The sequence below is a fragment of the Tetrao urogallus genome (assembly GCF_951394365.1).
Source record: "Tetrao urogallus genome assembly, chromosome: 2".
NCBI classification, from domain to species: Eukaryota; Metazoa; Chordata; class Aves; order Galliformes; family Phasianidae; genus Tetrao; species Tetrao urogallus.
Window position 1 is genome coordinate 20,096,649 of NC_136814.1, and position 26,994 is coordinate 20,123,642.

The following is a 26,994-nucleotide window of genomic DNA, read 5'->3' on the forward strand; positions in this document are numbered from 1 at the left end:
CATGCATGGGATCTTTGCAAAGCCATATAACTGTTTTGCTCTGTAGGATCAGCTAGTTGTTGATGGTAGCTTCAGGCAATGTTTCGCTGAAAAGATGTCAAGAAAAACATGAGATCTCTGTGAACGTATGTGGGCTATTTATGACAAAGGTGGCATGATAACACAAAATAAGCTTCAGAACTAAACTTATTAATCAAGTTGTGAATGAAAGAGTAAAAGAAAGAGAAGTTAAAGTAATACAAGGTTCTAATCAGAGGTGAAAATGCTTACTATAAGGAAGTGGTAGGTATATAAATCTGGATTTTTCCACAGGAACTAAAATAAGGCTTTTCCTCTGAGATTTTTCTGCAATCGTGGAATGGGAATCTTGACTTGATTCTGTGATTACTATGTGTATATTAAGAAGAACAAACAAACAAACAAACAAAAAAAACACCAAGGATTTGAATACATGAAGATTTGGAAAGTGCACATAATTTTAAAAAGTCAAATCTGTCTATCTGGTGCTTTAAGGTTTTGCGAAATATTGTCTGTAAACTTATATCTCCATAAGCCATCTGTAGCTCTCTTCTAGGTGCATTGATGGGCTCAGTAATTATCGTGTAATGCTATTTCAGTTGCCTACATTATTATACACAGTAGCTTGACTTTTTCTTCAGGCTTAATTAGAGCACACTACAACTGAAAAGCAGCGTGTTAGTCTGGATTTAGCAACATGGCCATTTTACCATAGATTATTGAAGTAATTCCTACATCTGCAGATTTCATTTCCTTCATGGTGTGCCTGCCATGCTGTCCTCAACAAGAACCACTACTGGAGCAGCTGCTCTGTACAGCATGATGGAGCAATAAGTCTGCAGCAAACAGAGCAGCAGCAGCAGCTGCCAGTGAAGGTGATTTGCACATGATCATAATCCAATGTTCAGAAAAATTCTGAAGTTTTTTGTAGCTTGTCTATGAATTACGTTAGACAGATTATGCCAGGAGTGTTCCTAATGAAACTGTGATAGTCTGTCTTTGGATTATGTTGGCATTGATAAACCACTGATGTGAGAGTTGTACTCTCACATAAAGTCACCTAAATATTTTTATGAAGTTGCAGTTAAATTAGTTTTTGTTATTTGATCTCCATAGTTATGTTTCCAGTTCCAGCAATGATAGTTTGGTTTCACATTGCTATGGTCAGTGTCACAATGCTTGCTTGTCTCTGTTGATCAATGAAGAAAGTTATCTGGAACTCCTGTGTATGGCCTTGCTTCCACGGTGCAGAGGTTTCAACTCCCATGAATCACAGCTTATCAGCTGATTTCTGCACTTGAATCAACACAAAATCATTGTATGCAGTATCCATTATATACCAGCTTAATTCAGGGCCTCAAATCTGGAATGATCTTAACATCAAAAAAATGAAGTCAAATTGCACACGCAGCCAGTGGTCAGAAAGACTACTGTGATAGGATGTTGAACTTCTCCAGTGCAGAATGCTTGTACATCAAAGGAAATTTTTTCAGAAATAAGTGCTTAAGGGAAAAGTCTTCAAGATTTTTTTGGTGGCATGCAGCAAGAGAACAAGGAGCACAAACTGGAATATAGGAAGTTCCATGTGAACACAAGAACTTAACTATGAGAGTGACAGAGCATGGGAACAGGCTGCCCAGAGAGGTTGTGGAGCCTCTTTCTCTGGAGATACTCAAAACCCACCTGGATGCTTTCTTGCTCAACCTACTGTACGGAATTGCCTCAGCAGGGAGTTAATGATCTCCAGAAATCCCTTCCAACCCCTATAATTCTGTGCTGGAATTTGAAAGAACTACATTTCCAGCTGTACTGGGGGATGCAAAGCAATTCAGAACTTAGAATTTTGCCAACTTAAGTGACTAAATAGACATATGTAACTATTGTTTTGATAAAAACTGCAGCTTACCATCCAAAGCAATTCCACTGTGGTAGAAGGTAGAATAAATAGAAGGAAGGTAGAAGGAAGATAAATCTCTAGTGACTTACAAAGAAACAATACCAAAAAACTGAAATGAAAGTCCTATTAAAATTGTTCTGTGAAATGCAATAAAGAATAATAATCCTACAGGATCTTGAACAAATCTATATATTTGTTTCCTTTAGAATATAGTTTTCTGTGTAATCCCTAGAATGATTACAAAATGCAACGTATAGTTTGTATAGACATGAAGCGACTTAATCTTTGTTAAATTCCATGTAGACTTTATATAAAATATGAGAAAGAGTGAGTGATGCAGAGTGAGTGGAAGGGCTGGTCTGAATCAGGCAGTCCTATGGCAAACCTTTTGAAAGATGGCCTTCAGCTGACCTGCTGTTTGGATAACAGACAGGAATACACATTCAGCTACCCATGAAAGCCAGGAATAAGTAGTTTGGTCTTTCAAGCTCACATCATGAATAGCTACTCAAATACAATATTGTTTTGCTAAGCCCTGTCAATGGAAAAGTAAACTCACTCTATGCCCGTTTGTCATCTATAATCAACACTGAGATTATTTATGAACACGTTAAACACAAATGCACACTTAAGTAGTGTAAAATAGTAATAGCAAGGTTACACATTTCAGTACATTTGCAAGAGAGACATTTCAATTTCATATTCAGGAACAGTCTATGCATGTCAGATGACATGAGTCAAGTCTGTGCAAGACACTGTAACTGGACTATTTGGACTTGGACTTCATCTTCATACCATTTCCACAATTTTAAAATCTGTGGATTATTAAATACATTTAGTCTTTCCAATGAAAGTGCTCATTTTTCATTTTCAAAGCAGTTTAAGTAACTAAATGTTTTAAATCATTAAACATTAAATGGAATGTTTATCTCAGAAAGTTTACAGCTGTGAAAACAAAATAATATGTGGCTTTAAAAAAAAAAATTTTTTTTTTTTTTTGTGTAATAACATTAGTTGAGATAATCCTGGTGTTTTGCTTGTCTTTTGTGTTAGATATGAGCTCCTGAGACGTAAAATCCAGCAACCACTTGCATCAAATCCCCCTGAAGATTTAAATCTGTGGCACAATATTTACTCAGGAACTCAGTGGTTTTATGAAGATAAGGGTCTTAGCAGGTGAGATTACAAAAACTATAAAAACAAATGCTGGCATTTTGTATAGTGTATGTTTAATAGTTCAAAGTATTTCTTGTGTCTTTATGTAGTGAACATATTAATTATGTAATGAAATAGTTTTTGTCATCATCTTTGGTGTTAATCATTCTAATATGTGGGGATTTATTATTACTCGGTCATTCTTGACTCTTTCATGTATTATATTGCTCTAAAAGTCAAATGAATGTGCAAGTCTTGTGAAGTTTTAGCATCTGTGTGCAATCAAGCTATTTATATTTACATGTACAAATGCTCTAGTTTCGTACATATGTGTGATTTTGGCAAAATCATAGCACATGCAGAATAACTGTGAAGTCCTAGTTGGAATACATCTGAAAGGTGGTTTCTGCATTGTTTTTTCTTGTGTGTTTAGCTTAATGATTGCCTTCATATCTCTAAGCTTGAGGAGAGTACTTAGTGCATTTTGAACAGATGTAATTTAAGGGCAGCTTTGTTGTAGCTTCATCATAATTAAATGTAGAGTGCAGAAAATGGGGAAAAGGAAGGTGCACTCTGTTTCTCGGGATATTACGGACGTACTGTGGGGTATAGAACAAGGCATTTGCTCTCATTCAGTCTTTATTTCCCATCACAGAGTCTAGGCTAACATCTTAAAAACAAGCAAATACCCTCTTCAGAAATCCTTATGGAAGACGCAATGCAGATTTTGCATTGTTCTTTTGCAAGTAAAGTTTTGGTAAAATATTCGTAGATGTTTTCAGAATGTGTGTCTTCTCTGTGCTTGTGAGCTGGCATGATTTATGAGGACTGCATATCAATCGCTGCCCGTCAAATACATGTACATTACTTCTACTTTGATAAAATCTGTCTGGGCATCTCTGCTGAGCATGATGTGAAGCAGCAGAACATGATCTCTGCTCTTGAGTGTTGTTGTATAGACTGAACTGAGCCAAGGGCTAGGGCCTCTGGCTTTTCCCTGCCTGCTTACTGTAAGCATTTGATCATGCATCATGCAGCCGTTCTTTAATCCAACCCTGACCACATGTCCATTTCTTTCTTAAATCATGTTTGAAATTTTCCATAGAATTTCCAAGTTGATTATTAGGAAAAACACCTTCACCAAAAGAGCAGTGAGGCATTGGAATAGGCTGTCCAAGGAGTGGTTGTCACCCTCCCTGGGGGTATTCAAGAACCATGTAGATGTGGTGCTGAGGGATGTAATTAGTGAGCAGTATTGGTGGTAGGTTGACAGTTGGACTAGATGATCTTAGAGGTCTTCTCAAACCTTAATGGTTCTATGAGTCTTTGGTCTTAACATAGCTCTTTTCAGCAGTGCTGAAACAAGTTCCCACAGGGTCTCAGTGGCAAAAGGAAGTTTTGGGTTGAAGCAATTGTGGCCAGAAAAGTGTGCCCAGCCATTGGATACACCTGAATGCTTGTTTTGGAGAGGGCTTTGCAACCTAAAACTGTCTTTTTGCTTTTTGTGGCTCAAGAGGAATTTGTGGCTAGAAAAAAGATATAGAGGGATTCTAGCCTTACTTTTCACGGAAAATCTGAATCTCAAAATTTATTTTACATATTTGTGTCATGTTTAAAAATGTGTCTTTTTATTATATTCCTGTGTCTCTTTATTATATTCCTGCCAGAAGTCTATTTTGGTAGTGGTTACTTCAAATGGCTGTTTCATTTCTAATAGATTAGTGTTCTAGTAGTTTTCAGTGTTGAAAATGTGAATCCAAAAACAAATCTGATATTTTCACTCTTAACTTGCAAGACTAGAATAGATCCCATGCAGGATCCAGGAAAATATTCATCCAGTCCAAGAAAATATCATATGCTCACGAGTGCTGTGCTCACAGTGTATGTTATCATCTTTTTTAAAAATGCCTATCATTATAACGGGATCTATGAGGTCCCATTAGTTTCCCCTTCTTAGAGGAACTGTTAAAGCTTAGCTCTTTGGAAAATAAGGCTGGGTGGTTGCATTATATAGAGTTCTAAAAGAAAAGAGTAAAAAAAAAAAAATTAAAAAATCAAAATAAATATGCATTGTTAATGGCTCTTTATAGAGAAATCTCCAGATATTATTTGCAGTTCCTTTATTGTGTTCATAGACAGTTCTTTCAGCAATGTAGATTTAGCAAAACTTTGAACAAGATTATCCTGTGTTATTGTAATTACACAGTTTTGCATCAAGCTTCTGATGATGAAAATAATTTTGAGATTATGGAATCTCCCTTAATGTCATTTGAGTTAGAGAATAAATTATGGAGTGATACTCACTTGATTTACTAAATATTACATGTAGAATTTAATAAATCTGTATAAGTTCAATATAAACAGTTGCAAAGAAAATTACTTTATTAAGTGGATTTGCATTATTAGGTGCTTTTTTTCATGTTTTTGCAGTGGCAGAGTCCTGACTGCGTGGTGAATCACTTTTACAAATGAGATTCTGCAAGTTAAAATCAATGTGTTTCCCTAAAGGGGAAAAAAGCCTCATTTGATTAAATTCTGATCCAAATTTTGGCAGAATGCCACTACTGTAATTACATATTGAATTGAGCTATAATCTCTCAACACCTCAGAAGCTACAACTATGAAGAAGTGAAATAACGTGCTCTATTCTTGTTACCATGTTAATGGTGCTAAATTATTTCCAAGAATAAGACAGCTCTTACAGAGTCTTCATTGGTGCAAGGCATGCAGCTGCAATTTTCTGAAGAGGGTGGTGGGAAAAAGGAGCAACTAAACTTTGGCGCAGGCAGATGTGTTAAAACAAATGTTTTCTCCATCTGCATTTTTTCTTCCATGTAATTATTTTTAAAATGTCTTAGGTACACAACATATAAGTACAAGCTCATAGTGCACAACGAGGTAGGATATACATCAAGTGAAGAAGTGATAGCTACTACATTAGCGGGATTACCGGAGAAAGGAAGTATCCTCATTGCACGTGCTGTTAATCATACTGCTGTAGAAGTGGAATGGTCAAAACCAAGTAAGTGTGCTTAGTATTTATTCCAGTAACTAGATGTTAACCTGCCATCACTTACGTTGGTCTGCTTTGCTCTCATAGGAAATACAGTCCTTGTCTTGATTTATAATGCAGCTAAGTGTCCTTGAAAGGAGAGGGAAGAAACGGGGGGAAAAATGTGCACATTTTGCTATTTCTCAGTCATGTTTGTACTTACTATATAGTATTTCTGCAGAAGGAGAATAGTGGAAGCAAAAAAATTAATTAATGCAAGATCATGAGAAATCAATACCACAGCACCCAAAATTCTGTTGTCTTTGTGTTATATTTCATCTCTTTGTATGAAAATCTACATATACGTTCCTTCAAGATGAGAGGATTCACTTTCTCTCTCCTTTTACTCTTAAAATGGATTTGGCCAATTTCTCTAGTTAGTTAGCTAATGCAGCAGTAGGGAATTTCTTCATGACTTACATGCAAATAATTTTATAAGGACTGAGTGGTGAATTGCAACAAATGTAGTGTCTTTATTTTATAACTGCGTGCCTGAAGAAAGCATGCTTATAAAAACTGACAAATGTAATAGATCTGAAGCAGCTCACTGAAGTTTCATTACCTTAGTAATCTAAACCTCTGACCTTCTAGATGTGGGTAATGCAATCTGGTTTTATTTTCATTCATCCTTTGGATATTTCCTCCATACATATTGGAGAAAATATATGTACATACATACATTTATACATATATGTATAAATATAAATACATATTTGTGAATGCAGAGTTTAAATGCCAAGGCAGATCTGTTCGTTACTGGAAAACCTTAGCATATTTTATTACTTCGTATGTTACAATAATCGTATTCCCTATTTTGAATGCTCATGTTTCCTTTTTCCACAGTATTAATTTTAAATAATTTTCTTGTTTTCTTTAGAAACCTGGGAGTCCTTAATTTGCTGTTCTCTCTTTCTGCATATTCCAAGAGCTTTCAGACATTTTTTAAATCTGTACCACTTAAAATAAAAATAATCTATTGCTTCATTAACAATTTCTATGACAAAACTGCATATTACGAAATTTACATGTAAGCTTTTGGTTTTCAACAAATTTCTGGCTTTTAATTCTCTCTAGTTATCTGAGTTCTGTTCAGTGGAATATGTCATCTAAAGCAGTGTTTCAGTGCTCAAAGATTTATCTTGATTCCTGCTGGAAAAGCAGTTGCAGGACAGATAAAATAAGACTATATCTGAGTTGATAAAACGGAGAAGCACGGGTTGTCTGGAATTCTTCCTTATCCACCTACCTTAGACCAATGGATCTCCTTCCATATGTAGCTAGAAAATAGTACTGTTGTTTCTTCCTTCCGCTAGGGAAGCTACTACTGTGTAAAACACACTTTAGGAAGAAATGATACTTTTTCTTTTTTCCCCTGTAAATATAATTCTTCTGAAGGTGTGATGCATTTATATGTAGATACTCTCATGATTGTTCTAAGGTAGCAGCAGTAGATTTCCATTTTCACTGTAGCTAAATGGCTACCTGTGTAGAGTTGAGTGTAACGTTTGTTTCCCATGGCTAAAGTGATGAAATAGGAATGCAGTATTCTGCATGCCAGGAAGGAAAAAAAAAATCATTGTTTCTCGTCTTAAGCCAGTAGCATAGCGCAAGGTTTAGCTGTCTGTGTTCTGTCCAGACAAAAGTCCAGACATTGTTTTGCAGTGGTGAAATGCCAGGTCCATGCACCATTGCTGGCAGCAGGCTTCATCACTTAATTTACTTGACAGTTAGAGGAAAAAATCTTCCCCATATGGTGATGGGCTGTCAATTATTTTGAGAAATTTGGAAGAGCATTCTGTGCTTATTGGTGTAGGGTGGACATTAAAGAAATTGATGGAATCTTTGCATAATTTTACAGTAAGGAGATTCTCAAAAATCCGCTTTTGTCTTCAAGATTAATGTTTTTGATGAGAAATTGTCTGACTGAATATTTCTGTTGTTGTCCCAATGTTTTTCCTTTCTCAGCACTACAGGATTTGCAAGGAGATGTTGAATACTATATCCTCTCCTTGAATTCCACTGCTGATGGAAGATCTCTGAGGATTCAGGCTGATGAAAACTATGCAGTCATAGGTGATTTGCAGCCCAACACAGAGTATCAAATATTCTTTCAAGTTTTTAACGGAGCCCACAGCATCGACAGTGAAGTTGTGCGAGTGATTACTTCAGATGGAGGTTGGTTAGCAGTGAATGCAGCTTGACTTAAACTCTGAGAATGAAATTGATTGATTTTTGTTAGGGTTGAGATCAGTCATCCTTCCATTATAAAATTTCCGGTATAAGAGGAAAAAGGGCTAAAACGCTAAAATGCTTAAGTGCTGGTTGTCATCATGTGGTAGATCAATATCGGGTCCCACTGAGACAGAAGCAAAAGCTCTAATAGCAGATATTAACCCAGTTTGTTCTCATCTTCTCCTACATACATCTGTGTATACTAAGTTTGGAACTGAGTTCCTATCAATAAATGGTGGAATTTTAAAACAATTAATGTTTTTTTAAAAGATTTGCTCTGTGAAGCGATGTGCTTTTGACATGACAGACGTATATGAGGGCCTTTCCTGAGTCACCAGAAACTCTAAGTGTAAGTTCACCCTCTGAGAAAATTACTTTATGAGTCATTTCTATGCCAGTTAGCAAATGCATGTGTGTTAGGAGGTAGGGATGAGGGAAAAAAAAAAGTGAATCTAAAATGTGTTTAGAATGGTCTTTCTAATCTTTTTGCTTTATAAAGTCTCATTATAAACATTATAAAATCATTACCTCAGAAGCAAGTGTTCCAGGTCATTAGTAAAGCCCTTTAAATAAGGATTCCATTTCCTTTCTGATGCCAAAGGTCAGCACCTTTTGTTTATAAAATAGAATCGATCGCAAGGGCAATTTTTCAACTGGTAAAGATGGGTCCTTATGATAAAAAGAGGACTTTGCATGGTTATTTCTGACATGCTTAGATAATTATGTAATTTAACGCTAAGGAAGGTTTGTTTTTTCTTTCTTTTTTTTTTTTTTTTTTTTTTTTTAAATAAGTGTTAGACTTCATCATTACCTATAGTAATCAACATTCAAAGCCATTTACATAATGACAATATTGCATATTGCTTCATCTTGCTTCAGCTATAAGGCTGATAACGTCATGTTCCACCAGAGATAAAGTATTTTGATCTCAGGTTTTGCTTTAAAAGCAAAATGCTTTGTTTTTCTCTCTTTTGGAAAGATTGGGATTGGGGGAGACATAAAAATAATGTTTATGTGTTGGCACTGCAGATGGGTGAATAATTTATCATCATATCTCACTGGCCACATACCACTGATGATTGACACTATGCTGGTGGTATAAAGCATTTTACCATCAGCTCTCATGGTTTCTAACTGAGAGTATAATAAGCCAATTTACAGAAGACTACAGACTGTGATAACTTCATCAGAGGAAAGCAGATAAGCAGTGAACCCTTTGCTAAACCTAAATACTAATCTGCATTTGGTTAAACAAGTGCTTTTGCAGAGACAGCTGGAGTTTATTCAGTTTCTTCCTTTATTTCTAGAGCCTGAGGGCATGTTCCCTCCAGAGGTTGTCATCATCAACAGTACAGCTGTACGTGTCATCTGGACATCGCCTTCAAACCCGAATGGTGTTGTCACAGAGTACTCTATCTATGTAAACAATAAGCAGTACAAGACTGGAATGAACGAGCCTGGGTCCTTTCTTTTAGCAGACTTGTCTCCATTCACTGTATACGATATACAGGTTAGAATATCTTTTTTGTGTTACATAGCATACAAGCTGAATTTCATAAATTTCGTTACATACACGGCCATGTATTTGCAGTAGTATTTGTGTACATATATATACGAGGCATAAATTTATTTTCAGCATATTTTTGGTCTGTGTACTTTTCTCATAACACATATTTCCATTATTTCTTTTTTCAAGCCATCAAAACTCCATTTACTTTCCACTAAATGCTCTGTGCTACAACATTAGCAAAGCCCCAACATATATTACAAAGAAGCAAAGATTCCACTCCTACTCATTAAAAGAAAATTGCAATTGTTTTAGAAACATCAGGCACGCATAATGTATCAGCACAAAGAAGTAATGATATTGCACTTGTCATTCTTTTATCATTTTTTTCTCCTCACTCTTCTGAGGATGGAGCAGTCTTGATATCTCAAATCATAGTAGTAGTTCTTATGCTGTTAATAAGTACAACATTTTTTTCTGTTTTCCACTTTATCTTTGTCTCTCTAGACAGAAAAAATATGATAGGCAATAGAAATGCATATATGTATATTTCTATCCTTGAATTGCAGTAATATGTTCAAAAATACAGTTTGACATTTAATTGTAATTATTTCTGTCTATTTGCTTCAGGAATAGCTTTCATCTTATTTTAGGAAGACTCTGTAGTAGCCATGTGCAGTTCGTTCTGAAAAATTTCCACCCAGTTACTACATGCCGTAAATAAACATCACAAGCAGGCGTACTGTAACATTTCTGTGTTGCAGCCCCTCTGAAAACAGCAAACCTCCATCCATGAATACACATATGACTTTCTGAATGCTGCCTGGAAATGCATTTGTCTTTTCTCAATAACAATGCAAATTCAATGTACTGCCTCGCTTATAGACCCTCTCTATTAATTTACTATGGCCACTTTCTGCCACTTGTGATATTATTATTATTTTTTTTTTAACACTTTCTTAGTTTTTATACTGGACTTATGTTTGCATCAATGTGATAGGTAATGTCAAAATAAGCTTTTTTTTTTTTTGCTTTTTTTTTTTTTCCTTTGGGTTGCTCTTGTTCTGGAAGCTGTATTATCTTGGATACACATGCATCTCACTGGCAATCTACCTGCATTCCTGCTTTTTTTTTTCTTTTTGTTCTCTTGTATTTTGAACCTCTGTGTTGCTGATACAGAAACACTGTCATTATCCTTCTCTTGCTCTTTCAGTTTACTTCTGCTTAGTTTAATTCCAAGAACTGGAAGGAACAAGTTTTAATTTTGATGAGATATTTAATAACCAAGTGTATGTTTACATTTTTATCTTTAGCCTAATTTTCCAACATAAATGTGAAGAAATAGAAGATACTATGGAAAATTAATTTTATTTCAGAATGTGTGGTAGGTATAGCAAAATGAAATGGATTACTCAAGAACCAAAATCAAACTATGCTGGCTTATTGTCTTCCTATCCCATTGTAGATGGAGATTTTTTTCAATGTTATTTATGAGATTCTGCTTATATATACACAATAACAAATTAACTGCAACACTATTCGTGATAATTTAATAGAGAATAGCAGTAGAGTTCAGAGGTCTGCATGGTTTTCTTTTTCCAAATGGGGTGGGAAAATGTGATAAAGCATAATATATTTCTGATAGTTATACTTATCTCAAAGTTGCTGTATTTTCTTGGCTATATGGAAATTTAAATAGAAAATAAGAAAATTCGGAGTGACAAAAGAAATCTGAAGGATTGGCAGAGTTAAATAATTTCTGCAGCTGAGTAATTGAAACTCATGTTCTTCTTCATCAGATTGAAGCCTGCACTATCTATGCCTGTGTGAGAAGCAATGGGACTCAGATTACAACTGTGGAAGATGAGCCAGAGCAGCTGTCAGCCCCCGTTATTCATGTAATTGGCTCAAGGTACTGTGCTAAGAGTGGTCTGCATATATCAGAGCAATTTGTGCCTGGAATGAGGTCCAGAGTGGGGACCAATCTCTCAGTTGAATAAGGCACATTAAAATAATAACAGTCCACCCATGGTTTTTATTTTTGGTATCAGAGTTTTTGGCCAAATGAGCAGCTGGAGAAATTTCCCTCTTGGTTGGTTGTGTATAGCCATTTAGGTATCACTGTGCTGGGATAATAAATAAGACATAAGTAGAAGTAGTTAAAAGAAGAAGTGTAGGGGAATGAAAATTATCACATTTTGCTGTCAGCTAGGAAGAGGAAGATTAATGCTCTGGGAGCAATGCGATGCTGATAATGGAAACTTGGAGTAATTGTGGGTAAAAAGAAGTCACCCATCACAACAGTAAAAATTAGTAAGCTATCTTAAATGGCATACACATCTGTGTCTCCTTGAACCATTGTTTGCAATCTGCATATCCAGTGGGCATGAGCAAACTTCTTAATTGTAAAAGGACTAACAGTTTTGCAATATTGAGGAGATGCCAACTAGTAGCATATACAGTGATTCTGTGAGAGTTAATATCTTCAAAAATCAGACTAAAACAAGGCTCGATAGCACATTTTTCAGTATTATCTCAACAATAAAACAGTTAACCTCCTGCATGTATTTTATTGTTCCTGTGATTTTATTACACTTCTGGTGGAGTAACATAATAAGCTCATAAGCTCTGTTAGTTTTGTAGAAACAACAACAAAAAAAAGTAGTTTTTTTGTAAATAACAGAAATCTAACAACTGAGCCTTCTGAAATGGCCAACAGAATGAATTTGCTCCTTCAGGCTCTTGAAGACTTAGTTTACTGTTTATCATTTCTACATTTTGTTTGAATTCAGCATTTGTCTTTGTATATGGGTGAAATTAAGCTTGCTATTTTTCTGTCACATATACAGATATAGTCAAAGCTTGTTTGATGATAAGGACTCAATTCGGGATCCCATCTTTTGCCCTTGGCTTTAACTTATGTATGCCTTTGTCTGTATTGTCTGTACTGCAAACACTTATGCATGCTTCTGCCATTGTATATAAACTAAATATGTCATAACACATGAATGCAAAAGGATCAAAAATGCCTTCCTACTTTATAATCTGCTCAGCCAGAAGCAGGCTCTGTTTCTACACTGCCTTTTCCTACATGTCATATTATCATCAGCTGTTCTTATATCCCAAAAGAATACTAACTACTGATCGATTGCCCGGACATGTCTGGCCGTGGCCTACACGTGCCCTGAGTAGTTCATTTATTTGCCACGGTGGATTTGCTAGAGTGGAATTTAATCAATAGCTAATTCATTAATTCTGGTCCTCGAGTATGTAAGGATTGTGCAGTATAAAAATGACTGTCTGGCTTCAGCTTTGATTGAAATATGACAAACACTACAGCTGACAGCTTCAGCTGGTGCTAGGCTGAATATGAATTTTGCTTATTTATCCTCCATAAAAGAGGAGAGTCGGAGAAAAAAATAGTTTGTGTAGACAAGAGAACATTTTAATGTCATCAGACAGAGGAAAAAAAAAAAAGCATTTCTACAGTATAGACTCATGGGATAGCTGAGATACAATACAGATCATGCAGTTTATCGTCTTTAATTGGAATCATGGCTTTTTTTCCTCTTCTGAATCAGTTTGGGGGGCTGTATTATTGATGAGAATGGTGTAGGATAATGTCTTTGTAGCATTTGCAAATAATTGTTTTAAAATTTGCCTCAAGGTGCTGCATGACATAAATTATAATTTCAGCACCAACTTCTTAGAAGTCTTTCTGGTAGCAGCTCCATCCAGACTGCTCTAATGAAGGTTATACCACCAAAGCCATTATAAATATCTTGCTTTTTCACCTTTTGCAGTTAATAACTCAGCTTCAGGCTGAAACTTGGCACAAAAGGTCACAGTCCTGGAATGGTTATTTTATAATGCCAAACTTCAAATAGAAAACAGTATGGAACCCAGTCCTGAAGTCATATTCTAGTTTTTTATCTTCTCTTAGTTATGGTATTTGGAGTTAGAAGGTTGTGGAGGAGTGATATCGACCATCTTTAGATGGGTAGAAATTGCATAGAAATTGAGTATGTGTTGTTTTGAGTTAGGACTTGAGTGTTTTGTTGTTTTTTGTCTCTGTAGACAAGCAGTACATTTTATTGCACAGATTAGAAGGTTGTCTGTATACTCCCTACCTGTAGGTGCTGACTTAAAATTTTTGTAGTGGATTAAGTACTTATCATATGTTGGAAAACAGTTCATTTTGCATTAAAATACTCCTTTCTCTTCCTGATTGTAATCATACAGACGTAGAATGGTTTGGGTTGGAAGGGACCTCAAAGCCCTAGGCCCAGCCGTAGGCAGGGCTGCCACCCATGAGCTCAAACTGTGCAGGGCTCCACCCAACCTGGTCTTAAGAGCCTCCGGGGATTGGGCACCACAGCTTCTCTGGGCAATCTGTACTTGGAAAACTTGTGGAAATATTGTAAACTTGTAAAATAAGGGATTAATAACTATTTGAATATCCTGGGGAAGATTGTTCTGAAGCCACATCCAGTCATGAAATGATAAGAGGACAGAGTAAACACAAAGTCAGGGCTCTGAAGTATGCTTAGATTAATAGCACTTTGCCTAAAGTGTTCAAAGCAGTGTTTCTTGTGAAGGAAACCTGATTACTCTCTCTACGTTGTTAATAGGAAAAACACAAGACAGAAAGATTTTCCAAAGCAGTTTTTAATATCAATAGAAGTGCAAAGCTGTTCATCAGACTTTTTCTACTGTGTAATATCGCTTCCCTAATAACGTCTGCACAGCAATTCATGCTATAAGAAATAGTTAACTACTTTGCAGCAATGTTGAAATGATTGTGTAGTATGTGTGAACTCATGATGAGGAGAGTATTTGATCCATAGGTCATTAATAATAGCAGTGCTCCCTGTATTAAGAATGTTGAACGAATCTTGTGTTCCTTTTGTGGGTTGGACGGGACATTAAAGTCCACCGAGCCTCAACCCCCTGCCATGTCCATGGACACCACTCTCCAACTCAGGCTCCCCAGGGCCTCATCCAACTTGACCTTAGCACCTCCACGGATGGGGTGCCACAGCTTCTCTGGGCAGCCTTGGCACCCTCATTGTAAAGGATTTCCTTATATCTGTTCTAAACCTACCCTCTTTTAGTTTAAAACTGTTACCCCTTGTCCTGCCCTCATTTATCAAAAGGTATTTAAAATGTAAAGCAAAACTGTGAAATGCTAATATTTTTCATGGTTTTATACGTATATACACACACTCTCAGAAATGTCAGACTGGATCCTCTTCACATGTTTTCAGTTTGGTCTGTTGAACCAAAAGCAAATAAAACTTTGTGGGTCAGTTTGAAATTGTTCTTTATCTTCTAAAACTGCTGTAGCATCTGGTGAGCATTGCAGCCTGAAACAGCTTTTGTGTGAATCAGGTTCAGCTGTATTTTCTGTGGGCAGCATGCATGGTACAGTGAGTTGCACACTGAAGTGCCCGTCATGTCCCAGACAGCCTGCACTTGCTTGAGAAGGTTTTCAGTTCAGGCTGGGGTGTTTCTTCAGACAGCATAGGTCAAAAAGTTGAAACTAATTCATTCATTTCACTTCCATGAAAATCTTGATGATTTTTTTTAACTGCACCATAGATTGTTCTTGCTGTGATGCTTTCAAAACCACCTCAATTTGTCATGGGTGGTGAACATCAGGAGAAGTGGATGTGACTGAAAGGGGCTTACCAGTCTTGTGAGAGCATGCCTTTGTGGCTTTATTGAAAGGTCATACTGGGTTTTACCCTTTCAATCACACTATGCAGTGAACTCCCATGTCTGAATTTACTGGGGCAGCTGTAGTTTTGTATGATACTACGATGTACTCACACCAAATGTGCATCTATGAATTGAATAAAGTTATTGTTAAATGAAGAAATATATGTTAAATTCTGCAGAGAAGGTAAAATATTAAAATCTTCGTATAATTCTTGGGCCTGGTTTGAAATTTTTTAGAGACTTGAAAACTGCAAAAACTGGCATGGTACTTCTATAGGACACTCTCAAGGTCTGAATGAACCTGCAGAAAGCAGATAATTCAAAGATATAACTGGGAGTGCTCACTTCGCTCCTGTGATCTGCCCTGCGCAAAAACCAGCAGAGAGCTACAGTGGCATTTACAAAGATTGAAACACTTCTCTTCTTTACCCTTTTTTTAATTTTTCTGAATTTTTTACAACCTATTTTCTTGCTTTTATGTTTTTAAGTGAAATCTTATAACATTTAATTGTAAACATTTTAGCATGTGTGCACACATGCAAGTGTGTGTTAGAATCACAGAATCATTTGAGTTGGAAGGTTCCCTTAAAGGCCATCTAGTCCATCTCCCCTGCACTGAACAGGGGCACCTACAGCAGATCAGGGTGCTCAGAGCCCCCCCCAGCCTGACCTTGAGTGTCTCCAGGGGTGAGGCATCCACCACTTCTCTGGGCAACCTGTGCCAGTGCCTCACCAGTCTGATTGTAAAATCTTCTTCCTTATATTCAATCTAAATCTCCTCTCTTAATGAACATAAAGCAGCCACGTATGGAATACAGAATTAAATCTGTGGTTCAGATCAAAATCCTGGAGTGAAAATGGTACCTCTGCAAGCCACCTTTGAAGTAATTCTTTCACAGGTGACATTAATTCATATTCTCAAAGACTTGTTGCAGTGTGTATTCTTCTGTTTATATCTTACAGAAGTGAAGTAATAGTTCAGTTCTTTTTATTTTGTTAAGACGTTAACATTTATCTCAGCAGCTGCTGTTTTGTGGTAATATTTTCACTTCATATTAATGCTAATTTATCATGTTACTGGCACTCAGACAGATTGGGATATGGAGATTAAAAAGAGATATTTGGAGCCTGTGTATATACTCTACAGTGTTAGAAGTCCACCTATTGATCTACGCATAGCACTGAAATCTCCTCCTCTGTAGCCAAAGAAAAAAGACATAGTGAATGAAATTCCGGTTTTATGCAACATTCCCGATTATGCCAGAAACGATTTTTTCATTTGAAATATCTGTGTAAAATGTGTACATTATAAAAGACAGAGAAAAATTTGTGTTTTAAATGTCCTTTTTGAGACATATATTGTAATGTTAAATGAGATTTTGGAGCTAACACTTGCACATTTTCGGTAACAATAAGCCTACTACAGCTCAACAGGATTCTTCCCTAAGATACTTTCCTTAAATTGATGATGGCTTGATATCAAACTTGAAATCAAGAACAGGATTTTTACAATCTTCTATGGGCAGCTGCAGACCTACTTTTCTTCTCATAGTCAGAATTCTTGAGTTTTACTTATAAACACTTGCTTTTTTTATACTTTTGTGTCGATTAAAATATTTAAGCACAGAAGAGAACTGCTGTATAGTGATGTAGTGGTGAATTCTTTCTTTTATGTCTTAAAGTTTCAGAGCAACATTAGTTTTTTCCTTTTTTTTTTTTTTTTTTTTTTTGAGTATTGAAAAGGCAAGTTGAGTGCAAATCTCTTCTTAATGGTGACTGAACAGCTGCACTGGTTATAGTCCATAGCCCAGGGGTGATCTTCAGTTTCTCAGCTGCCTGTCCCTCCAGGGATGGAATGGTTACTCCAGCCTTCACAACAGTTCATGTATACAACCGTTCATGCTAGAGCACCAAGAAAGCATGGTGAATCCTTTCTTTTACCAGTTAACTGAAATGGTTAGAATGCTAGGAAGACTTTATTATACATGTTTTCAGAAGCATGAAAGGAATGTATTTTAAATAGCCACTTTTAAAGACCTTGGTTGTGGGAGCAGTTAATTTTCCTTGAGTTTTGATAAGTGTTGATGCTTTTGCACCTTTTGTATATTGAAGGTGTGAAATGTATCTGCACCATTCAGGTGAATGTTTTGGATATTTGAAATATTTCACTCTATGTGAAATAGTATAAATTGGAACTGCTGCATGCTAAGTATCTGCAGAAATGTAAATACTTGAAATAATTTAACATATGCTAGTTTTCTGCTTTTCACAGATCTCTTCAAATCAACTGGGTTTCGCCCAGACAGCCAAATGGCATTATCCTAGGATATGAAGTCTTACGTAAAGCATTTAAGAGGTGTACTCCAGCAGCAAGGAGCAGCAGAAATACTGGAATGTGCATTCCTCTTGAATGTAAGAAGCATGAAAATGTCTGTGGAGAAGTGTGTTATCATCCAGAGATGAAGGTATATTCTTAAATTAATGATATATGGAAGAGTTATGCTTTTAGAAACAAGTGTGTAAACCTCCTAAACTATCAGAAGAAGAGGAGTGGAGGATTCTGTTTCTTCTAACATTGTGAAAATGAAACTGTGATACATGTCTTGAAGTGTGTTTAAAATTGTATGTGGATGTTTGAGCTTAGTATGGGGACAGTTGTGTAAATATTTCTGGCAGAATTATGTCAGTTATCTGAGGACAAGTGATTCTGTTGTCTGTGATTGCTAACTTTGTTTCTCCTTTCGGAAGACATGAACAGATTAACATTTCTGAAAGTCTTAGGTTGAAGCTGCAGTTTGAAGCAACAGTAGAATTTTGAAGCAAATCCACTGCTCGTTAGTTTAATGTCACAATGGCTTTCATATATATGAACTAAACTCTTTGCAGAGGAAACCAAACTAGGCTGTGTGCTTCAGAAATATTTCAAATGTACCCCACTGCTGGATGGAGACATTATGTTTCACTGCTGGAGGGAGACATCATGTTTCTATCCAGTCCTGTGGACCACCTCACTCAAAGACATGCATCCAAAGTTTCTTCCCTTCAGAAAATTTTGATTAATGTGTATAATGAAGGCATTCATTCCAAGGAGTGAGATTCTATAATACCAAGTAAGTCTCACAGACCATCTGAGGGATCTCTCTACTAAACTTCTGGATATACCACTTTCATCCCACTGTGCTAAATTACACTGTAGGCATATGCATATACAGAATTTGGTATATATTTTTGCATCTTGCTTGGAACAGTCAGGTTTCAAAGAATCATAGCATCAGTAAAGTTGGAAATGACCTCTAAGATCACCAAGTCCAACCACCAACCCATCCCCACTATATTCCCATTAACCATGTCCCTCAGTGCCGCATCTCCCTGGTTCTTGAACAACTCCAGGGATGGTGATTCCACTACTTTCCTGAGCAGCCTGTGCCAGTGCCTTGCCACTCTTCTGAGAAGATTTTCCTCAGCTTTACACTGTAGACCACATGCTATGAATTGCTACAGGAGGTCTTTTGTCAGCTCAAGTGGGGCACATGATGGTACTTAGTACAAATCTTTTATTACACTGGATCACATAAAGGCCATAAGAAAGTTTCTAGGTGCATGCAGAATTTCAAAAACACCAGTAAAAGTATATTCTCTGTATGTGAGGAGTCATTTCTCAAACCGTGCATGGCAAGTAGTGGTCATTAAAATTGTTTCTTTTGTTGTTTCCCTCCCATCCCCCAACCCCCCCAAATTCTTCCTTGGCTGAATGACTAGATTCTCCTATTCAGAAAATCTATTTAGATTCAGCTACAAGTGGGTGGTTGTTACATGACAATGATGAGCAGCCCCAAATGAGATCCATTGTGATTTGTCAGATGTATTTTTAAATTATGGCTATTTGCAGGTTAATCTTCATATTAGTTCCTGTTTAGGAGTAGGATCAATAGCATAGCAGAAGTCTGTAATGGTTTTTATTGACAAATGAGGGAGAAATCTCTTAGTTTGAAAGTAAGATTTAATGTAATGAAATAGTGTCCCTATTTGTCAAAAGCATCATCACATGCTCTGTGACTAAGGCAAACGATATGTATTCACAAGATTCCCTGTCAGACAAGACAGTAATTAAGGAAGTGAGTTATCTGAGGGGTTCAAATAAAAATATAAATTACCCCAGACAACACAGCCTTAGCTTTTGCATTCCCTTGAAAGCAATACTATACTAAACGTATGTATTTCTTAAACCTTGCAAGTAAATTATAGGAAGTTTTTTGTTCTAAATGGTGAATTTACTTATTTCATGCTTTTAGCTTAGTAGACATTTTAATAGATCTTTTAGCATACATGTGAGTAAAATTTATATTAGATTAGTTTTAAGTCATCTGCATTTTTACTTTTTCAATAATTTTGTAAATTTATGATAACTTTGAGTCCTCAAGAGTGTCAGTTTATTATTATAGGTTCCCAACTTTCAGTTTTTTTCTAATGATAGCACATTGTTTGCCATGGTGGTTTCTGTACACCTGAACATGTCACTAGCTTTAACTGTGCCATGATGCAATGGAGTATTGCAATACTCACACAATTGTAAGGAAGTACAAAGAGACATTTATTTGTTCTTCGCACCCAGCAGTCAGAGATGGGGATGGTTGGGGGGGTGTTTATGAATGAGTGCTAATTGTTTAGGTAGAAAACGCATAATAAGTGACTGGTAGATCCTGAGGAAACTGAAGCACTCACTTTTTTTTGTTTTTTTTTTAATTTGTGAGTGAAGATTGAATACTTCTTCACTATAAACCCCCGATACTTTGTCTAGTTTGCTCTGTGTACTAACAGTGATCTAAAATGTCTGTAACAGAGGTTTCTATAAAGCTCTAGAAATGTCCCTTTCTTCCTTACGCTAGTCTGGGATAGGGGTAGCATTCCAGCTTATGTAGCAGCTCTCTCACACTTTTACTGGATTCACTGTCACTCTATACCAGTTACAATGCTGAAGTATTTATGCTACTATGTGTTATCTTTAGATTCAACAGTGTACTGGATAGCAGTATAGAAAAGCAATGCTGACCAGTGTGCACTTGTTTGGAAAAGAAAGCCTCTTACCACAATGCCAGATGCTATTTGCCATCCATTAATGATACAGCGAAGTGTGAAGGATGGCACTTAAAGTGATGTTCGGATTCAGAATAAGAAAGGGGCATTTTTGTTTGACAAAAAAAAAAAAAAAAAAAAAAAAAGATTCTGATATATAGAGATCTCAGTCCCCAACTCTTTTGAAAATAAAAACTCTTGACATGATGACTTGCATTTTTAAGTTTCCTTGCAGGTATGCAAAAAAGTTGGTAGGTAAAATGAAGCCATCTCAGTATAGTCTATTGAAAGTTAAGAATCAATTATATTAAAAGCTTATCAGTGTTGGAAATATTTAAGAATACAATACTGCATCTCCCTAGATAAGAGGGTGCTGTACTAGTATTTTTTTATTTTCCTCTTATTTGTGTACAGCTAAGGAAACTGAAGCCCTGCATTTTCCTGCTGATCTGAAGTGGCAGCACCTTTCTAATCCACTTGCAAAGATGAGATTCCCTCACTAGGGATGATAACACTACTCCAAGTCTGGAAGATGCTTGTCTTCCCTTAGGAGCTGCCAGCAAGTTAGACTGCCTTTAATTGTTATGGTGAATTTTGTGATTGGAACATGTCCTGTTGTAAATGACTGAATTTGGAGCTATCAAATTCATAACTTCTTCTTCTCTCCTACTGAATGAAGAACTCTGTCCTTTTCTGATAGTTGGAGGTTGATTAGGACAGAATAAATTCTCTTGCATAAGTACTACTCTATGAGGCATAATAACTACTAAAAGCAAAACAAAAAACAATGGAGATGATTTTTGTTTTACCTATTGTTCATTTTCTTTACATATGTAAATATCTTTCCACATAAATATCCTTTTTGTACATATTAGATTTGGTGACAGACTAGTCAATGAAAGTAGGTAATGTACATTGTTCCAGGAGACAAATTGGTTTCAGAATTCTTTTAAAGGAGTTGAACATTTTGCTCCATTCATCTGTTGCATCTTGTGTACAAGATATAATGGGTTTAATTTCCAACTCATAATTCCCTTGAATTCTATGAGGAGAATACTGAGCCTTTAAAAAACAGGTATAGTAATTTTTTAAAACGTATATATATATATAAATAATTTGAAGACATGTATTGGATTATTTTTTTCCTGATTTTTCCTTATGGATTTGTCACTTCCGCTTGCTATTATGATGCACTGCAGAAAAGGAGTGATTTTTTTTTAATCATTTCTTGTCTAATTAAGAGATCTCAAAAATACAATCCTCACTACCTGTGCAAATCCAAGTTTTTCAGTACAGGGGAGACAAGAGTGTGTTCTCACCATGCAGCAAAGAAGGATGCAGAGACTCTTCAGCTAACATTGGCTGAAATAGGTACAGCTAAGGAGTATGGTGACATCAGAAAGGCAACACTAATTAGCTGGACAAAGGTTTGCACTAGCATGTGTGTGCCCTGGTTAGGATCCAAGCTAGTATCTCTGCACAGCATTGTGCTGTGTAAATACACCATCTTGCTCAGAGCTATCTTGGGAATCCCCGAAAGAGCAAATGAACCTTTCTGCTAAAAGAGACATCTCTACATGCACATTCCTGATAGTAAGCCTAATAAAGATGAGAAAACATTCCTATTATCCCAAACAAGCTTTGCTCAAGTCTGTATCTCTTGTTTCTAGTTGTTATCTGTTGTTCTGCTGCAATGTTGCAGACCTTGTTGTTCTAACAAGATCTAACAAAATGCCCTGGCTGGTGTCAATGCCCATGTCCTTGTAATCAGACCTGGATAGATGTATACCTCTCGAGTGCAAAAATAATTGTAAAAGATTGTTGTGTGTGATTGATCAGAACAGCCAAGAATACTGTCTCATGGCGACTTTTGTTGACTGCCAGGAAGGTCCCAAAGTCCTGCAGATGTTATTTGCAGTAACCAGTAACCATTTGCAAACCATTGTTGTTTGGGTGTTCCCAAGTAGCCAAAATTGCCCATCTCTTCCTATTTTCAGTTAGGTGTGCTTCATAGCTTTGTTCTGATTGAAATCTTAGATCAGACATCAGTTTACAGAGTACATAGCACAGGATATGCAGGGCTGTATTTCTGTTAACAAGGGAACGCATTACAGCTTCATTCATCAGGAAGCATAATCTGACTTTGGTGGGGAAGGCCTACCTTCCTTTCTTGTCCACGTAGCTCTGAACTGTCCTGTTGTCACTGGCATCTCAGTGTGAGCACTGAAAATAATGAATCTGGTACAATAAAAATGTAAAGTAGTGGTGCAAGGGCTAATAATTTCCATACTCATTGGATCAGGGGTATAAACATCAACAATTAAAAGGGTCCTGACAGAAAGTGTTAATACAGCTTCAGAACGTTTTATTGTCAGTAGCAAGAAGCTATATAAATCTACAGTTAGTGAACTAATCAAATGTAACTAGGAAGAACAGGCTTACCCCTTCACTCACCATATTAACATGTGCCACTTGTTAAAATTTTTTCTCTTTAAGTACAGGAGCAAAATAGTGCTTTGATAGCTAGCTTGACAAACGTGATTTCCAGGAGAGAGAATGAACACATCTAAACACTGATGAAGGATATTGTGTCAATATTTACGTAAAACTGACTGTCAGTGCTAGCAATTTTGTGAAGTCTTTTCACTTTATTTCAGGCTTAGAGAACCTTTGAAAAGAGAACACTTCATATACAATGTGTTTTGTAACACACCTGAAAGTCAGGAAATGAAATTCTTTTTAGTAAGATAATATTTAGTAATTTGTAACAGAACAGCAGTAATTTCTGTTCAAGGATTTTTGATCTAAGGCTGTACCAATTACTGAAAGAGAACAGCAGTTTCAGAAACAGATGAATATGTTAGGGGGGAAAAAAAGTGTTTATATAGATTCTAGGATAATTTAAGAAAGAATGAGCTTTGCTAATTTAAAATATTCTCTCACATAAGAACATGATGGGTCAATCATTTCTCTGGTGTTTGCTTCACAGGCAGAAATTTTTAATGAACTCTAGTAGCTAATAGGAATTCCTTAGAGTGTTTTGTGAATTGCTATTTCACAAAGTGGCTTTGGCAGCAAGTGTTTGACAGGAAGGATAAACATGGCTGCCTAGCACATCTGTTTATTTGAGTAAATCAGTCCTAGCTTAACTGGCACATGTCCATAACTTCAGCAAAGTCTTCAGCAAGCAGAGGGATTGAGGATGACAAAATTTTTATAAAACCTAGTTGCATAGGTAATTTTTTATTTTTATATATATTAATATATAATATATATTTATATATATATATTTTTACATATTCTTAAGAATAATTTTTTAAAAATGCAATTGTGCCTTGATATCTGTTTACTCTGCAGTAGAGTCTTAGTTAATCAGGCTTTTCTCAGATATCATAGTAATCCTTTCTTATGCCAAGCCATGCCCAGTCCCATCACTCCTGGGTCACAGTCCCCTCCACGTGCTTGGATGGGAAGATATCTATAGGATTGATTTAGGAGTAACTCAGTCTACCAACACTTTTAAGGGCTCCCATGACAGTTCAGGACGAGCATCTTATTTCATCTTCACAGGTAACAGAGATCTTCTAGTTAGCAAGATACATCAAGCATTCAACTCCATTTATGAGAGTGAGATCTCAGACTTGCCTAAAATGTTGGTGTCACTGTATCTGATTGCCACCAGGGTTCTGATTCCAAGAACAGTTACACCATCCAGTGGGGATTGTTATTTTGAGATCTAAGAGGATGAGATAATAATAACCTTTTGCCTCTATAGCTTTCAATCCACCTGCTTTTCTTCTTTGTCTATGACATAATTTTAGCATTACTTGAATGCATTTTATTTTATAGATTGATAATGCAGAATTGTTGGGCTGAATATCAATGCAAATAGAAACTATCTTTACAGAACTGCCAAAAAAGTGTTATTAACAATTTACAGCTGACTGCAGAGGATGTAATGGAGCTACATAATAATATCACCAACTACATCAATTGGTACTGCCAGAGGAGAGTCTGAATTTGTTTTAGAGCTGACTGGACCCCTTTTTTGAAGCTGACTATAGGGGTACTGAGAAATACTGAGGATCTTAAATCATTTTTAACAAGAATAAGTGTCTGCTGAAACTACTGGAACACACCTAGCTTTTCAGCTGGGGATTTTTTTGGGGAATTCAGGAAGAAGAGAAGAGGCACCAATAAAACAGAAAAAATGTTCCAAGTAGAGTTTTTTGGAGTTACCACTGAAGCGGCCTTTTCAGTGTGAAATATGCAGAGCAGCTGTTTCTACTATTTGTAAGACTAGAACTGTCTCATGGAAAGTGGAATGGCTGCTCAAGCATTTGAGCCAACGTAATGCCAAGAATGTGCAAGTCTCTTCATCTGTAAAGACAGAAAGACTGCAAGTGAAATTTGAAGGGTTCCCATCATTGAAAAATCAAAACGGGTGACAAATGAAATCCATGAAAAGAGGCAGAGAAATTTGACTCAAAGGATCATAGAGGGAGGCACAGTCCCAGAGGGCATGCAAGTCAGGGCAAGGAATATGTAAGAAACATGCATTTAGCCTCCTTTTGCACAAACGGGTACAGCATTTACTGGCTGTGATGTCTTGAGTAGAGGAGTGTCTTTACAGGTATCAAGAGTTGTTGCTAAATATATCTGTTCTAGGAGTAGTATCATGACGGTACTTGATTTGTGTGTGCCAGACTTAGAAAATGAAATCCAAAAGATACAAAGCAGAGAAGAGGTGTAAAGCTGAGTTTTATTTGACAACATAACTCATGATCTGGAAGGACAGTGGGTTGATTAAATCAGTGGATTTGATTACATTATCATTGACATGTTGAACAGCAATAAATAAATAAATAAAATAGGACCTGAAGAGAGAGGCTCAAAATTCCTGAGGAGAAAATGTTCAGCTACAGTGGTAGTTTAAAACACGGATGCTGAATGGGAAAGTATGCTGAAAAAGCACAGAAAAATGCATCAATTCAAAGTATATAAGGCTGTAAAATGTCAAAATATAATGAGGAACATCTTCTGCCCTACCCATTTTAATTCTCTTTGCTGTCTTGTAAGTTGTGACTTCAGAACCTAACCTAATATTCTAAAGGGAGATTGTCTAAAGGCCATTCAAAATTTAAAAACACAGAAAAAAAATTATCCCCATAGAAGCCAGAAAAAAAAAATTGTTAATGTATTCAAGAATTAATGATTATTTTTTCTTCTGTCTATATTTATTCTGACATTATGAATGTAATATAAATTATATTTCATGTGTCTGGTAGTATATGGGTTTATTTTATTTTATTTTATTTTTATTTTTATTTTTATTTTATTTTATTTCCTAGCCACTAATTGAAGTGGCTAGGAAAAGATTCTTCTATAGGGTTTTTTTCCTCCTTTGCTACAAAAATGACCTGACTTAGAACATGGTTACTGTAAAAGGTAGAAGTGCTCCATGTGAGAAGGAAAAAAAAAAAAAGAAAGAAAGGAGCAACTCTGTTCCAACATCTGTGCCATTCTGCCATTCTCAGTCTAACAGTAAGAAGCATCCTCCTGGCTAATGAAGGTTGCACTGACTGCAGGCTCCCAGGTTACATTTTTTACATTTGTTCTACTGCCTGCTCTATATGATTTTCTGTGTGCATTGTGTCACTTCATTTACACAGGAATAAGTATGGAAGTAATTATTTGATTGTTCAAGCGCATTATTTTCTTGACAGCATCTAGCAAAAAGACCTCAGTTAAAAGACTTTTTCAAAATTTATTTCTATGTAAATGTTATTTTGAAAAAAAAACTAACAACAAAAACAACCAACCAACCCAACAGTAAAACAACAACCTAACATTCTTATAGAAATGCTACTCTCTTTAGATCACGCTGACTGAAGAACTGTAGTCATAACTAAGTGAACATATGTTACAAGAAGATCCCACATATTTTATAGTGAAGAAAAAAAAAAAAAGTAAGAGACCATATTGCAAAACTATTTTTTTAGTCTTATGGGTCTCAGATATGTCTCCTTATAAGTGACAAAATAATAGGAGAGAAAAAGAAAGGGCAGGGCGGTGGTGTCTTATATCTACATACTGCAATCTACTCCACAGAGAGACTCAAACAGCCTGCAAGGCGTATGGAGATGATTCATGTTAATGGACTATTTTATTAAGGTGCAGTATGGTTGAAGGCCACAAAATAGCAGCATTCTGTCAGATATACAGTAGTTTATTGAAGTCTGATAATGCTGGAGGGCACAGGATTTTAGCCAAGTTACATTTTATTTGACTGCAGTCAGATTAGTGTCTGTACTTCGATGTTTTGTATGCATTTCTCAT

The 26,994-nt window shown here is 36.2% G+C and overlaps 1 protein-coding gene across 1 annotated transcript in view; it reads left to right on the top strand.

Annotated features, from left to right (window-relative positions):
* USH2A (usherin) overlaps nucleotides 1-26,994 on the top strand; it is a gene marked incomplete at both ends in the record, with an annotated part of 372,871 nt that overhangs the window by 258,938 nt on the left and 86,939 nt on the right. Inside the window, 6 exons of the mRNA XM_079550589.1 lie at nucleotides 2,969-3,091; nucleotides 5,929-6,092; nucleotides 8,088-8,297; nucleotides 9,662-9,864; nucleotides 11,661-11,773; nucleotides 17,855-18,047. Of these exons, the coding sequence (XP_079406715.1) occupies nucleotides 2,969-3,091; nucleotides 5,929-6,092; nucleotides 8,088-8,297; nucleotides 9,662-9,864; nucleotides 11,661-11,773; nucleotides 17,855-18,047 (1,006 nt within the window). The remainder of the gene's footprint in view (nucleotides 1-2,968; nucleotides 3,092-5,928; nucleotides 6,093-8,087; nucleotides 8,298-9,661; nucleotides 9,865-11,660; nucleotides 11,774-17,854; nucleotides 18,048-26,994) is intronic.